Source organism: Vipera ursinii (genome assembly GCF_947247035.1).
Source record: "Vipera ursinii genome assembly, chromosome: 15".
Taxonomy (NCBI): domain Eukaryota; kingdom Metazoa; phylum Chordata; class Lepidosauria; order Squamata; family Viperidae; genus Vipera; species Vipera ursinii.
Window position 1 is genome coordinate 3378454 of NC_139528.1, and position 15761 is coordinate 3394214.

General features: G+C 45.1%; 2 protein-coding genes across 3 annotated transcripts; both read left to right on the forward strand.

The window, feature by feature from the left end:
• Window positions 1-252: 252 nt before the first annotated feature.
• Window positions 253-3578, forward strand: LOC310647505 (uncharacterized protein). 2 transcript variants are annotated; one of them, XM_083374820.1, is made up of 2 exons: window positions 253-751; window positions 2209-3578. In XM_083374820.1, exons 1-2 carry the CDS (start codon window positions 445-447, stop codon window positions 2598-2600), a joined length of 699 nt encoding a protein of 232 aa, XP_083230946.1. In that variant the 5' UTR covers window positions 253-444; the 3' UTR covers window positions 2601-3578. The 2 variants fall into 2 exon arrangements, with proteins under 2 accessions (XP_083230946.1, XP_083230947.1); XM_083374821.1 differs by having other exon boundaries at window positions 253-736.
• Window positions 3579-4237: 659 nt separating this feature from the next.
• Window positions 4238-15695, forward strand: WDR74 (WD repeat domain 74). Its single transcript, XM_083374100.1, has 12 exons — window positions 4238-4326; window positions 6141-6250; window positions 6539-6660; window positions 6890-6953; window positions 8007-8150; window positions 8266-8367; window positions 9096-9196; window positions 10137-10192; window positions 11055-11197; window positions 12083-12139; window positions 12611-12807; window positions 15314-15695. The coding sequence occupies exons 1-12, from the start codon at window positions 4266-4268 to the stop codon at window positions 15354-15356; spliced, it is 1200 nt and encodes a 399-aa protein (XP_083230226.1). The 5' UTR covers window positions 4238-4265; the 3' UTR covers window positions 15357-15695.
• The last annotated feature ends 66 nt before the right edge of the window (window positions 15696-15761 follow it).

Below are 15761 nucleotides of genomic sequence, written 5' to 3' on the forward strand. Positions count from 1 at the left end.
CCAGTGTTGTAACTTCACTAGACAAATGCTTGTAAGTCGAGCTACCTGCAGCATGTTTTCTTTGCCCCTGGGGACGGGTGGGGGGGGGGATTCCTTGTTCCTGCAAAGGACGAGTGAAGCAAAACCGCCACTGCCATCTGTTGCAGCCATCTGTGGCTGCAGCTGCGTCCTGTCCCGGCTTGCACAAAATGGTGGGACGAAGCTAACTTGGCCCCAGAGGTCTAATCACCCTCCCCCTCTAGTGCCCGGCATTCCAAAGCTGTTGGCAGCTGCCACTCTGGGCACCCACCCAGCAGCTGGCGGGGGCCAAGGAATCCATGCAAGCTGCGACAACAGGTTCAGGCCTGTCCTGGCTGTGAGATCCAGCCCCCTCAGCCTGCCTGCCTGCCTGCCCACAGCTCGCGCTCTCTCTCGACATGCTAGTTTCTGTCCCGAAAGCTTGCAATGGGTCCTTCTGGGCTGACTGTCGTCTTGATCCTGGGCACGGCTGTTCTGGGCTACGTCGGAGGTCAGGAGCTGGTGACGGAGGCTCCAACCGGCAGACAGACGTGGGCACTTTGCCCTCCCGATGACAGCCCGGCGGTTTCGCAGGAAGGAGAACTCCCGGAGCAGCCCAGATTTAGCAGCTGCATGGTGCGGTGCACTTCCCACGCCTACGAAGCCTTCACGGCAATGCTGGCGACAGGCGACTTCAAGAGCATGAGGACGTCGCTGAAGCTGAACGAAGGCAGGCAAGGTGAGCGGGAGGGCCGTGGGACGGGTGCCAGGCTCCTACTGGATGCCAGCTGTGCAGCCAATCAGACCGAAGCAGGGGACGGGCTTAGAGACTCCGCCCTGGAGCGCTGGCAGCTGTGCAACAGCTGTCCTGCCCGTTCCCAAGGCCTTGAGTTCCTGGGTGTGTGTATGTGTGTGTCTTGAAATCGGAGGGGAGTTACGTACCTTTTCTGTGAAATCTATCCCTTCTGCTTAAAACCGATGGTCGTTGTAGTCCAACCGTATCTGCGGTGAGAGCTTCTAGGTTAAAGTCAGCTAGGGACGAGGCGGGTTGTGAAGTAAACCGAAGCCTGTTTTTCCTTGTTCAATCCAGCGTTGTAACTCGGTGGGTTCTGCAATTTTTAACAGCGGCAGGATAAACGGTTGCTTCTAAATACCAGCCAAATTTTGAAGTTTTGAGTTAGAACAGCTGGGAAAGGAAGGCTGGGTGTTTTAATTTTTTTTTTTTTGAATTTACATTTTATAGTCTGTAATTTACACTTTATATGCTATTTCTTTTCCTTGTTATCTTGTCCTTTCCTTTTTCCCTTTTTTTCTCCTTCCCTTCTTTTATTTTCCCTTTTCCTTCCCTTCTACCTGCCTCTCCCCGTTTCCCTTTGCTTTCTTACTTTTTACCCTCCTCCCTTGTGACACGTTTCTGACGTCTGAGCTTTTCAAGTGACTCCGAGGCCTTGTTTACCTTAAAAGTCCTTTATTAGCCTAATACACGGGTAAATGCTTGCTGGAAGGAATCTGGAATCTGAAATCTCCGCCCCTTGCACAATATAATTAAACTCAATTCTCCACCTTTCTAATTTTGTCATGTTGACTCTAATTTCTAATTTTGTCATGTTGACTCAGCCTTCCATCCTTCCCAGGTAGGTAAAATGAGGACCCAGATTGTTGGAGGCAATTAAGCTGACTTTGTAATAATGCCGCTTGGGGTGTGTGTGAAAGCCCTAATAAGCAGGCATATACATAGAATGAAGGCTACTGCTAAGCTTGTAAGCCGCCCTGAGTCTTCGGAGAAGGGTGGGATATAAATGGAATTAAAATAAATAAAATATACATAGAATGAAGGCTACTGCTAAGCTTGTAAGCCGCCCTGAGTCTTCGGAGAAGGGCGGGATATCAATGGAATTAAAATAAAATAAATAAATAAAATTAATCATATTCTCCAATTACCGTAATCTAAAGAATCAGTTTCCGCCAAAGTCTTTATCTTCTTTAGAGAGACAAATGGCCTTCAAAGTGCATTACTAATCTTCCCTCCCACCAATTTTAAACTAAAACAATACACAAGTCTTAAAGCAATACACAAGTTTAACATATGAAATAGCTACTCCTTCATCTCTTGACAAGCAATAACATTCGATGTTAGCAGCGTTGATACCTTGCATCTTCCCTACGTGTCCCAGTGTGGTTTACAACATACCCACCCTCTTCTCCCCACAGGGCCAGATCACGAATTCTGCTGGTTGCTTCACCTCCGTTGCCAGAGAGGCGTCCGTCTCACCAAAGCTTTCGTCTTGCTGAACCTGGAGCAGCCTCTGGGTCAGGGCCAGCCTTTCCCTCCCCGCCTCCTCCTCACTGCTCCATCTTGGCCCAATCCCCTCTTGCAACCTCGGTCCAAGAGACGAGACACCCGGCTGCTGAACGGGGAAGCCTGCGGCATCCGCTTCGATGTGACGCAGCCCTTCCGTGACGCCGAAGGCGGAGCTGATGCCGAGATGTGCGTGAAAGTTGTGTGTCCGGAGGGAGACGCCTGTGAGGATCTGCAGCTGAGTCTGCGCTGCCCGCTTTTCCTGGCCACTCTGTGGCGCAGTTTGCCTCGCCCTGATGGCTAGACAGGTGGAGGGTTCCTTCTGCAAGGTTACCAGGGCAAAGAGTAGTTCCCCTTGTGCACACACACACTCCAGCTGCTGAGGCAGGATTCCTTTTTAGTTGGCAATGTTGACATTGCTTCGAGCGGTACACACGATACGTTGCAAGTGTGCACAGGCCCCAGCTGCACACATTCGGTCATGCAATTGCAGATAGCAATGATAGGAGGCTAGTTTCACTCTGAGAATGAACCACGGCAAAGCCCGGGCCGTAACACACCTCCTTCCCTTTTCATATTACATCTACAGTCACATTTACTGCAAATGTCAAAATGATGCAGAGTATTCTGTTACAAAGGCGCCAGATTTTCCAAATATCAAGAGCTTACATCGCCTGCTAAAAGAAGGGATTTCAACGAGCAAAAACACTCCAATGCTGACTTTGAAGACCTTTTCGCTTACCTGAGGTTTTGTTTTTTGTTTAATCCTGCTCCTCTTCTGCATGACGGGATGTTCCTAATTTCTGCAGAATGGTTCACTCACTATCTTATTGCAGGCTGGAAGTTTGGCTGTCCCTTGTGCTGTTATTTTTATCTTGGCTGTTGGGATTAAGCATAAGAAAAATATATTGGACAGTGCATCCCCGTTACAGGACAGATTTTGCTAGATTTTAAAATTTCCTTGAATTACAATCCTCTGAAAAAGTTTGGAGAAACTCTGAAATCAGATCTCTGTTTCCTTATCAAATATAATCTTAAAAGTTGTGGGATGGTGGCGGTGTCATATATTTATCTGGGCTGCGTAGCCTTTTACTCACTGTTACTCCTTGTCTCTATCCATTCCTTCATTTATAAGGTTTTCCTTGTCCTGGAAGTCTTCTGTTTTTAGGCGAGGACATCAATTGTAGATTCACTCAAGCTATCTAAAATGTTGGGAGGTAAGGGAATCAAGGAGAGTCTGTGATGTTGCCATGTTGTTAGGGGCTTGTGAAATAAAGTAAGCCTAAGCCTCTGCTGACATCTTCTCTGCTATGCTTATTTCTGATCAGTGGAATTTTTAAAAAAAAACACCAAGATTATCTTCGCTGCTTAAATCCTTTTTTTGGCATTGAGGAACAGACAAAAGGGGGGGGGAGTAGAAGACTGGATGAAAAAACAAGGAAGGGACTTGATTGTTTCAGTTCTAAAAACTTCTAAGCATGATTTCTAAGAGGCAGTTTGGTCTAGTAGTTAAGGCACTAGCCTAGAAAAAGAGGAGACAGTGATAGGCATGAAAGCTGGCTGGCGAACTTTGGGCCTGTCCCTGACTCAGCCCCAACCTACCTTACAGGGTTGTTATGAGGAAAATAGGAAGAGGTGAAAGTATTAGGTACGTTCTCCACCTTATTTATAAAAATAAAGGCGGGATAAACAAAATACGTAGATAAATTAATCAACTATCTCCTCAAAAACCCAAGGATTCAACTGACCCACTTCTAATCATCCTTGCAAAAGTTTTACATCTATCGCCCTGTGCCAAAAGTAGAGGGGCCGCCTGAAGATGGGAAAGGAGAGCGAGGGGGACGATCATGACTGGCGCACCAACGCGGCGCCTCAGCCAATGGACGCGCGCTGCGGTCCGTCACTTTAATCGCTCCGGCCCGGAAACAATCCAGGAAAAAAAAAACTCCGAAGTGGAGCTGAGACCGACATGGCGTCTCCCGCGTGGAGCAGCCACGTGTGGGTGGGCTCCGAGACGGGCATTTTAAAAGGTAATGAGGACTAGCCGCGTGTTAGGGTGAATCTGGAATGGAGGGTTTAGGGATGGAAAAAACAAGGGACGGGCGGGGAGGCCGGCGAGCGGGGCGGGCAGCAGCTTCCAAGTGTGCACGGTGCCTCTGGGCGTATGTAGAGCGCGAGGGGAAAGAGGCGAGCGGAGAATGACGAGGGGAAAGTGGAGGGAAGGAAATCTCGGCTGCCTCCAGCTTCACTTGCTCAACCCATATTGACTGACTCGGAAGCTAAAAGGGGCTTTCTAAACCTCTAGGCGAGATGGGGCGGCTAAATGTGATCATAATATAAATTATATGGTAGTAGTATTATATATCATATATATACATATATACACCCACACACATCATTGTTATTATATATTATATTATAATACCGCTTGGGGTGTGTGTGAAAGCCCTAATAAGCAGGCATATACATAGAATGAAGGCTATTGCTAAGCTTGTAAACCGCCATGAGTCTTCGGAGAAGGGCGGGATATAAATGGAATAAAAATAAAAATAAATAAATATATATAAATAATAAAGCCGGAGCTAAAGGAGCCACTTGGTCCATCATACAACAACATTGTCTCTTGAGGGGGTCCTTGGTGCTCTCTGAGCTTGGCTGTTTTCGTGCAGATGTTTCGTGACCCAACTAGGTAACATCATCCATTGATAGAAGAGAGAGGAATTTGCTCTCTTTTTGTATACTTAGTGGCTTGTCCTATCAGGGTTGATGGAGGAGTTCCTGGTAGTTTCTTGATTGTGTGGTTGTTTACTTATTTATTTAGTGTATGGCATATCATACATGGACGTCCAATATATATATATATGTAAATTACTAACAAAGAATTAAGGGAGACTGAAATGCATTTCAAACTTATTAGTTTTCATCAGTCAGCCATACCCTTCTGAGATTCAAAGGGTATGGCTGACTGATGAAGACTAATAAGTTTGAAATGCATTTCAGTCTCCCTTAATTCTTTGTTAGTAATTTACATAAATATATGAGCTGTCCGGTTCGATGGCCTTCAAGATAGGCTGAAAAAGGAAATAAAGATTTGCCCCATCTTTGGGGCCTAGCAAGGTAATCTAAATAGTTAACAAGTATTTGACATATATATATATATATATATATATATATATATATATATATATATATAATATACATTTCACCTAGACTAGAAAAACAATAAAATATAAATGTTTAAAAAAATTGTTCAGATATCAATGTCTCTAGGCCATCTAACTATTGACGCGCAGCATCCTTTATATAAGATAGATAGATGAGATATAGATACATATATTGATATAGATATATAGAAATAAGATACTGGGCCACTATATACTTTCAGGTCCAGTGTCTGATTTTTCCCCCATATAAACAGTGCTGAGCTTATACAGCAAAGCTGTTTACTGTTTGATTGATTGTCTGAGTTGGTAGTTCCTTGACTGGGTTATTGTTTTACTGTTTGTCAATCAAGCACTGATACTTAGTTTGGGTCATGAAACCTCTGTAAGAAAACCACCAAGTTCAGAGAGTACCAAGGAACTCCCCCTCCCCCCAACCCCCACCTCCCTCTTGCACTGATGATGTTACCTAGTTGGAACCTTGAAACGCCTGCAAGAAAACCGCCCAACTCAGAGAGCACCAAAGACCCCTCATTTCAACCCTGAATCTACCAATATTCTCCTTTATTGACAAGATTGTCTCTTGCTGGAAGGTTAAGGGGAAGGGTGGGGGATAGGGTGTTATAATGATTCTTTTCCTTACTCTTTTTCCTGTCGAGTGATGTACCTTTTCCCACTTTTAGGGGTCAACCTGCAGAAGAAACAGGCTACAAACTATAGGATGGGGGAGGCAACTCTTAGTCGACAGGAAGCCGTCACTGCTATGTGTTGGGGAGATTCATACGAATCAGAGGTGCCGTGGTCTTCCTCTTCTACTTGTGCTTGACTGGCTTGACTGAAAAACGGTCCTAAGTCGCTTTTTTAAGTACTGTTGTCATTTTGAACGGGTCACTAATGAACTGTTTATAAAGCGAGGAGTACCTGTACACCACCTCCCTCTTATAGATTATTGAGTTCGTTTTCATTCAAAGTGTCAGGGATAGGGTTGGACCTGTGACCTTACCTGAGCCATCTGAGAAATGTTAACCCTGAAGATCCCTAAGTGACCTCATGAATCCTATTGCTTTCTTTTTCCACACAGATCTTTGTGGGAAGCCTCGATGGGTCCGTTAGGTTATTCAGTACCGAAAAGGGCAAGTTTATTGAATCCCGAGAGTGCCAGGGAGGCGAAGGAGCTTTTTGTGGCTTAGCTATCCTGGATGGGTAAGAGTAAATCGATTTTTCCCTCGTCTTGGCAAAAATGGCAGAGTTTTTCCTATTCCTACGTGAGCTGGGAAAGAGATGGAAACGAAACTTAAGTAGGCATCGCACAATTACAGATTGAAGACTTGCCCACACAGTTAATGTGGCAACTGCTGTTTTTGTGATCTCTGTCCCCAATTTTAAATGCAGCCCTTCTCTTCCTTCCCCCCCCCCCCCTTCCTTCTTGCAGTTCCCTCATCACCTGTGTGGAGTCTGGCTTGATGAAAATCTGGCGGGATTCTTCCTCGGAGAATGTAAGTGTTGCCTTGTATTCATCGTGAGGCCTGTGCTGTTAAAGATGGAAAGTTAAGATTGCTTTTCTCTTAAGGTTTTTTTCCCTCCATGGATGACATTCGTTTGGGGTGATTACAGAGGCGATATATATTTGTAGTTTTGTGTTGGTCAAGAAATTGACTCTGCATAAACTTAACTGTTTAACTCAATCTTTCCCGATCATGGTTAGAAAATCGGAAAGCGTGTGTAAGCACCTTTCCGAATTTCATTTAGATCATCCCACCTTTGATATTTTTATCAATAACATAACTAAAATTCCCTCCTCCTACTTCCCTATAACAACCCTGCGAGGTGGGTTGGGCTGAGAGAGGGGAAGTGGCCGAAAGTCATTCATCCAGCTTTCATGGCTAAAGTAGGATTTGAACTCGCTGTTTCCTGATTTCTAGCCTGGTGCCTTAACCAAGAGACCAAACTGGCTGTCTATTAAAAAGCGTAAGGTATAAATATTGATTTGCTAGTCAGAAAAACAACTATCAAGCTCCTTGTATTTTTAATTCCTTTTTTTTTCTCACCATAGACCAGTACTTCCCAAACTTGAGTAAACTGTTTCAGATTTGAGTAAAAACGATTCTTTTTCTTTCAGTAACAACATACAAATCTCTTCATGGTGTCCTTTTTCCTTTTTCTATGTTTTTTCTTTCTTTCATTCCTTTGTATTAGTGCAAATCAACTCATTTTATTACAGCCATATGACCAGAAACAGTAAAATATCCAATTTTAGGCTAGTTACATACATACATATTTAAAAATGCGCTGAGCGTGATCTAGCAATGAATACGAACATATAGTAAAATTAATTTTAAAAAAGAATCATTAAAAAAGTTCAATGTATCCAAACAAACAATGGTCCAATACCCTTGACTTACAGCCATTTGTTTAGCCATCACTTCCTCTTTATTTCAGCCAAAAGGACAATTCTAATGATTTTTTAACTATTGCCAGTAGAATGTTTAATAAAATCAATTAAAAAAAGAAAGGAAACTCATCACTCACCAAATTCTCCTTTCTGGCAGGTGGAGATTCAGGTGGGGCCCGGTGTGTGCCGCATGAGGCAAAGCGCCGACCAGCCCCACCGTATTGCCACGGGGGGAAAAGAGAATTGTCTGAAAATATGGGACTTGCACCAGCCTCAGGAACCCATTTTCCGAGCCAAAAATGTGAGTAGTTTATTGGCATGCCTGGGTTTCTGTTGGTAAACAGGTTCGTTGCCTTGGGTTTGCAATTTCGGACCCAAGGTTTCTTCGTTGCACGATTTCTTTCTGCCTGCCACAGGTGCGCCATGATTGGCTTGACCTGAGGGTGCCTATCTGGGACCAGGACATGGAATTCTTGCCTGGATCAGAGAAGATTGTAACTTGCACTGGACACCATCAGGTAGTCGCTGGGAAAGATACACGAGCTCTTGAGCTACTACCCAAAGCAGTTTATAGCTGGTCGGTTGGGTTTGGCCTAGCAATAACTACACTAGATAACTCCCAACTAGCATTGCTCTTGAAATAGATTGAGAACTAAATTCTTTTCCAAAATATGGGAATGAGAGGCTAGTAGTCCAAAGGAAAAAAAGAGAGGAAGGAAGAGAAGGAAGGAATGGATGAGAAGGAAGGGAAGAAGGGAGGGAGGGATGAGAAGAGAAAGGAAGGAATGGATGGATGGAAAGAAAGGAACGAAGGAAGGAAAAGGGAAGGGGGGTTGGGAAGGAAGGAAAGAAGGGAGGGAGGGATGAGAAGAGGAAGGAAGGAAGGAATGGATGGAAAGAAAGGAAAGAAGGAAGGAAAAGGGAAGGGGGAAGGAGTTGGGAAGGAAGGGATGGATGAGAAGAAGGAAGGAAGGAATGGATGGAATGAAAAGGGAGGAAGGAGGAAAGAATGGATGGGAAGAAAAGGAAGGACTGGATGGAAAGGAAGGAGAAATAAAAGGAAGGAAAAAAGATGGGAGGAAGGAAGAAAGAAATTGGGAAAATGGAGAGGAACACCCCCACCCACCCCCCTTCAGTAAGGCGGAGCAACCCTTTTCTAGCTATTGTACCTCAAAGGTATTTCATGCATTTTCATTATTTCATCCTGTCTTTTTTGTGCCCGATTCTCCTGATCTTCCGCCTCCAGGTCCGTCTTTACGATCCCAGCTGCCCCCAGCGCCGTCCCGTTTTGGAGGTGACCTTTGGCGAGTACCCACTTACATCCCTCTCGCTCACCTCCGATGCCAAGTGAGTCTCCCTTCTCTACCTGAAATGGGGCTTTTGGGGGAAGTTCAGCGCTACGAATAGGGGCACCTGTTTCTCGTGGAATTAGGACTCAGCTTGTCGATCAGATGGTCGGCAGTTTGGCGGGTCGAATCCTGAGTGCCGCGTAACAGTGAGCGCCTGTTACTCGTCCCAGCTTCTGCCCACCTAGCAGTTCGAAAGCACGTAAAAATGCAAGTAGAAAAATAGGGACCACTCCGGTGGGAAGGTAACAGCGTTCTGTGTGCCTCTGGCGTCTAGTCATGCTGGCCACATGATCACGGAGACGTCCTCGGACAAGCACTGGCTCTTCGGCTTTGAAACGGAGATGAGCACCGGCCCCTAGAGTCGGAAACGACTAGCACGCCTGTGCTGGGGAACCTTTACCTTTTTATAAAAAAAACAATAAGACAATATGAATGAAGAATCTGCCAGTAAAAGAGGAAAAAAAATATTTTTCTAAAAAACACAATGCAAAAGATAAGAGGCGGAGAGCTATCCCTGTGGGATTTCAAGCTGAATATATTTGATGCGCACAATATAAATCGTTAACAGAACGATGAACAATAAATGATTAAAATATAGAAATTATTTCTCAAGTAGCAATAGGATTCTAGGAGAGAAGGAAAAGTCACAGATGAGGTACAAGAGCTTATATTATTAAAATCCAAGCATGGTTTCCAGTTAGAATTAAATTCTGTATCCAACGCAAGAAGTTGTTCTGGATGTTGAAGGATGCCTCTTCAGTTTAATTAGCTTGTCTTCCAAAGAAGGAATCAAATACCGTATTATTTTTTAATAAAAAGCATACAGTATACAAGATCTAACCACTCTGATTTTTAGTATGGAAGGAACCATTTGCCTCCTTGGTGATTTTCTATTGCAAAGCAAGATTTTAAACATACTATAATTTTTTCCCCCCCAGTGCTGTTGTTGTTGGCAGTTCGCATGGAGACGTCGCACTTATAGATCTACGGCAAGGTACAACTGGGAAAGAAAGAAAAGTATTTACTTCAAAAGAGAATTTGAAATACATACTAGGCCTTAGTAGAAAGCAGACTCTGTTTTTCTCTTCCCGATTCCCACGGAGTTTTCTTTAACGAGATTGATTTAAGAACAAATGGATGACATGACAACTATACTGTTTCACTTTGAGATTAGAGTGGTTTTAGGCCCGGATGTGGGTTATGCTCTTCTTATTTTGGTGTAGTGCCTGGGTTGTTTATTTGGTATATTATACTTTCGATTCTAATCCTTTGTGTGTTGCTCAGAGTCCCTGCGGTGAGGTAGGCACCACCATGATCAGGGGACTGGAGGCTAAAACCTACAAGGAACGGCGGCTGGAATTGGGGATGTCTAGTTTAATGAAGAGAAGGATGAGGGGGGACAGCATAGCAGTCTTCCAATATCTCAGGGGCTGCCCCAAAGAAGAGGGAGTCAAGCTATTCTCCAAAGCGCCTGAAGGCAGGACAAGAAGCAACGGATGGAAACTAATCAAGGAGAGAAGCAACCTAGAACTAAGGAGAAATTTCCTGAGAATAATAAATTGCTTCTAGAATTTGTGGCTGCCCATCGCTGGAGGTTTTAAGAAGAGATTGTACAACCATTTGTCTGAAATGGTCTAGGGTTTCCTGCCTGAGCAGGGGGTTGGACTAGATGACCTCCAAGGTCCCCTCCAACTTTATTATTACTATTACTACTACTACTACTGTTGTTGTTGTTGTTGTTTATTATTATTATTATTATTATTATTATTATTATTATTATTATTATTATTATTATTATTATTATTATTATTATTATCATTCTGGCAACTTAACCCCAGGGGAACTCTCTGCCACAGGGCGTTTGCTGAAGTGCCTCAAGGGTTTTGCTGGCAGCGTCCGCGCCCTCCGGTGTCACCCTACGCTGCCGGTGGTCGCCTCGTGTGGATTGGACCGTTTCCTTCGGTTGCACAATCTCCACAGCCAGCGTTTAGAACATAAGGTAGAGGCCCCGTCCTGAGAATTGGGGATTTGGGTACACAATCTGGAGCTTTGGGGAACACACTGAAGGAAAGGCTGCATGAGCCGGAGGTTGCTCGACTTTAACCAGGTTGAGTCTGGATTGCCAGGAAAGCTGGACGCAGGTTGTCCAAGATGCAGTCCTCGACTTACGACAGTTCCTTTTCGTGACCGTTTGAAGCTACAACAGGACCGAAAGAAAGCAGCTGTTTTTCACACAACGGCTGCAGCATTCCCCTAGTCAGGTGATCACAATTTTGGACGCTTGGCAGCCGCATCAGAACATTTCCAGCGTCCCCTTTTTGCGATTTTCCAACGAGACCCACTTAACAGCCGTGTGACCAACTTAACGACTGTGGTGGTTCACTTAACAAAAGCGGCGAGGAAAGTCGTAAAATGGGGCCAGCGTTTCACTTAGCAACATAAGCTTTGGGCTCTTATTGCGGTCGTAAGTCGAGGACTAGCGGCCCGCCGAGTAGCAATGTTGAACACGAAATGTTCACCTTTATTTGAAAGTCCTATGTGGACCGATAAAAAAAAAACGCCTCTTGGGAAATTTTCAAAACTCTGGGGAATCTTCGGTCTTTGCTAGTCTTAAAGTCAGCCAGGCTGATCTTGTCTCGCGGAAAACCAAATCTCAGATCTACACTCAAGAGAATTGAAACGCAAAATCCCACAGCAGGAGCAGCAGATTAAAAATTATTCTGTTTTGGTTTCTCCCGCCCTTCCTCGGGTGTCAATCACCCTTTCCCCCATATGGGCCAGCTCTGCTGTGTTTGCTTTGAACAAGAGAGCGGCATGCTGCAGGAAGGTTTTCGTGATTTTCTTTTTTAAAAAAATGTCTTTACTGAGTCTATATCGATTGCAGGTTTATCTAAAATCCCGGCTGAACTGCCTCTTGCTGACCACCCGGGAAAAATGGGAGGTAAGTAATCATAACCAGGGTGTGTGTTTTCTGTGTGTGGGTGTGCGGCTGTCATAAGTTTGAAAATGGTCTGTAAGTGGCTTTGGAGGAGTTCAGTGTAACTTTGAGCAGATAGATAGATAGATAGATAGATAGATAGATAGATAGATAGATAGATAGATAGATGGATGATAGGTAGATGATAGGTAGGTAGATGATAGGTAGATAGGTAGGTAGATAGATGCTAGATAGATCGATTGATAGGTAGGTAGGTAGATGATAGGTAGATAAGATAGGTAGATGATAGGTAGATAGATGATAGATCGATAGGTAGGTAGGTAGGTAGGTAGATAGATAGATAGATAGATAGATAGATAGATAGATAGATAGATAGATAGATAGATAGATAGATAGATCGAGCTGCATTATCCACCCACAATCAACCAGTGAGTTTTACGGGAGATTGACAGCCCGTTTTTCTCTGTCTTGCAGAGCGAGGACCTTGAGCCATCCGTTAACCTGGACGAGGTGAAAGAAGAAGAGGACGAATTATGGAACTCCATGGAAGTGGTGGCTTCCAAGCGGAAAGTCGATGAAGGTCTTGGCGCCAGGACGGAGGGTCCCAAACCCTCCAAGGACACGGCCGTGAAAAAGCAGAAGAAAACTAAAAAGGCTAAATTATGTTCGCGGTGAGAGATACAGCCTCTACCTCTTTCATACAGAGCTGGCAAACTCTCATCTTGTGGGTTCCTTAAGGCAGGGGTTCCCAACACACACACACCCAAGCCATGGATCGGACCCCGTTCTGTGGCATGCCAGCAACCGGTCCGCACAAGCAAGCGAAGCCCCCATCTTGTGAGATGCAGGCAGCTTGCAAAACCGCTACCCCTCAGGTCCACAGGGAAAAGAATCTCTCTCCACAGAACCGGTCCCTGGTGCCCAAAAAGTTGGGGGCTGCTGCCTTAAGGGACTGCCAGGCCTGGCCGAAACGTGGTCCCTTAGGCAAGAAAAACACTCTCGACTCTATTGTAGTGGAACAAGGTTACTGTTACTAAAGCCAAATGGTTTTACAGTAAGCAAAGCCAGAACTATGAGTTTCAGCACGAACATCCCCTAGTTAGCGTTCTCTTCTCTAGTCCACCCCCTCCCCCCCATTACCGCCCCACCATCCAGTCACATTCAGAGAGGATGTTTGGAATGGGAATAGAATAGAATAGAATAGAATAGAATAGAATAGAATAGAATAGAATAGAATAGAATAGGAATACAGAATAGGAATACAGAATAGGAATACAGAATAGAATAGGAATAGGAATACAGAATAGGAATACAGAATAGAATAGAATAGAATAGGAATAGGAATAGGAATACAGAATAGAATAGAATAGAATAATAGAATAGGAATAGGAATACAGAATAGGATAGGATAGAATAGAATAGAATTACAGAATGGAATGGAATAAGGAAATACGCTGGCTGAGGAATTCTGGGAGTTGAAGTCCACAAGTCATAAAAGGGCCACGTTTGAAGACCACCACCATCACCCGCTATAAAACCTCCAACAGGATAAAACATTAATATTAAAATCACCCCAATTTCCAAACTCGCCTTCCACCTGCTCCTTCACACGACCTTCTACTCACCCACCCAGGAAATGGGAAGGTTTGGGGTTTTTTTTTCAAAATTGAGCCTGATTTTTTTTTAGCTCTTTCCCCCCCCCCCCACCCCCGCCGTTTCTTGCAAATGAAAGTTCGTTTAATTATTGCGGGGAGCCGGGAAAGACGGGGATCTCCCGGGCGTCGCGTTTGGAGGGGGCGATCCCCGCGATCTAGTGTGCACGGACGGATCAAGCTGCGTTGCGGGGGCAGGGGGCTGCGCTGTGACCTCACAAAGCCCCCAGGGCGTTGCCGGCGGCGCCGAGTCACTTACTGGGGGGGGGCGCGGCCCCCCATCCAGACGCCGCGGCGGGCGATGGGCTGCGTGGAATCGAAGGAACGGCCTTCTGACGTGAGAGGAGACACGGGTCAGCGTCGCAGAGCCTCGACTTCGGCGGTGGAGGAGGAAAAAAGTTGAGCGGCTGTCTGTGCGGTGGAGGGCTTCCCCCACTAGCCGTAGGGAATCCCCGCGGGGGATTCCGCTCCACGTGGGTGGGCGGGGCTTCCCGACGGAACGTTCCGGGAGGGGCGGGGCTCTCGGGGGGAGGGCGGGGCTCTCGGGGGGAGGGCGGGGCTTGCACAGCTGGCTGGAAGTTGCGCCCTCTCCCCTTCCCCCAAGATCCGTCACTGTCAGGGATGGGACGGCATTTCTGTGCCTGCCTTTCTTCAAATGGGTCGTGGGAATGTGTTCCCCCAACCTGGGTCTTCTAGCACATCTGAAAGGAGTGTCCAAAAGGTGAAGAGTGAGCTGGGAAGTTTTCCTCTTGAAGCTTGGGCATTTCAGTTAGAATAGAGCTGCAAGGGACCTTAGAGGTCTTCTAGTCCAACCCTCTGCTCCAGCAGCAGACTCTGTACCATTCCAGATAGGTGGCTGCCCCGTCTCTTCTTAAAACCCACCCACTGTTGTCGCATCCGTAACCTCTGGTGGCAAGCGGTTCCACTGGTTAATGGTCCTTGCTGTTAGCAAGTTTCTCCTTAATTCCAGGTTGTTACTCTCCTTGATTGGCTTCCATGAATTGTTTCTTGGCCTTGTCTTTGACAAGAGCACCAAGAGATTAAAGAATTTATTAAAATGTTAAAAGAAATGATTAAAGTTTATTAAAAAAATGTTATGAAGCATTTATTAAAATAATAGGATTCGTAAAATTAAAGAATTAATTCAGAGGAGGTTAGGAGTGCACCTTTTTGTATATATTGTGTATATTGCTAGTCCACGTACGATATGCCATATGCTAAATAAATGTCACAACCCCTTTTATGTGTGTAATCTCAATTTTCTTGTCTGATGCCTTTTGTAGCCCAGTGCCTACAAACCGCAATAGGTCTTGCAATTGTCTGCTTGATTTCCACTGTTATGGACTAGACCCCCTTTTTCAACGTTTAATCTGTGCAAAATGCGCAATTTACCAAACTAAAAACTTAACCCAGTTTTTTCAATCCTGATTTCTGGTTCAGCTGCCAGCGAAGCGAAGTCTGTTCAATCCATTGATCTCTTCCTAAATTGGGATTCGATCTTCCTGTTCTTCTCTCGTCTTGCCAGGAAAAAAGAAGAAAAAAAACAGCATACAGAAAAAATCGGATGAGCAGAAAAAAAGGGCGGAGGTGGAGAAGCCAGGCTTAATCTCAAGATCAGAAAGTGCCAAAATCACCGTGATTTGGAAACGTTGGTCCTTCTTTAACGGCACCCACGAATCCTGTCACAAGCGCCTGGAAGGAGAAGCAGCTGGACCCAGTGGAAGACTTGCTCAAACCTCCCAGATCAGTAACTTCAGTACCGAGGTAGTGGTGCGACCGCTGGACAGATGAGATAGCTAGTGTTACGGCAACTCGGTCCCAACGCATCAGAGGTTGTACAGCTATGGGGAATAAACATTCATTATCACATATGTTTCCTATGAAATTCTAGGTTGTGCGCGTGTTGCAAAGGAAATGCTCAGAAAATGGATTTGTCAGGTCTGAAAGGATGGTTTCATTCAGTGTTTTTCAAG

Coding starts and splice junctions, on each gene's coding strand:
- LOC310647505 (XM_083374820.1), top strand. CDS start 445: ATGGGTCCTTCTGGGCTGACTGTCGTCTTGATCCTGGGCACGGCTGTT. Junction 752..2,208: donor GCAAGGTGAGCGGGAGGGCC/GTGGGACGGGTG, acceptor TTCTCCCCACAG/GGCCAGATCACGAATTCTGC.
- WDR74 (XM_083374100.1), top strand. CDS start 4,266: ATGGCGTCTCCCGCGTGGAGCAGCCACGTGTGGGTGGGCTCCGAGACG. Junction 11,198..12,082: donor GCCAGCGTTTAGAACATAAG/GTAGAGGCCCCG, acceptor TATCGATTGCAG/GTTTATCTAAAATCCCGGCT. Junction 12,140..12,610: donor CCACCCGGGAAAAATGGGAG/GTAAGTAATCAT, acceptor TCTGTCTTGCAG/AGCGAGGACCTTGAGCCATC.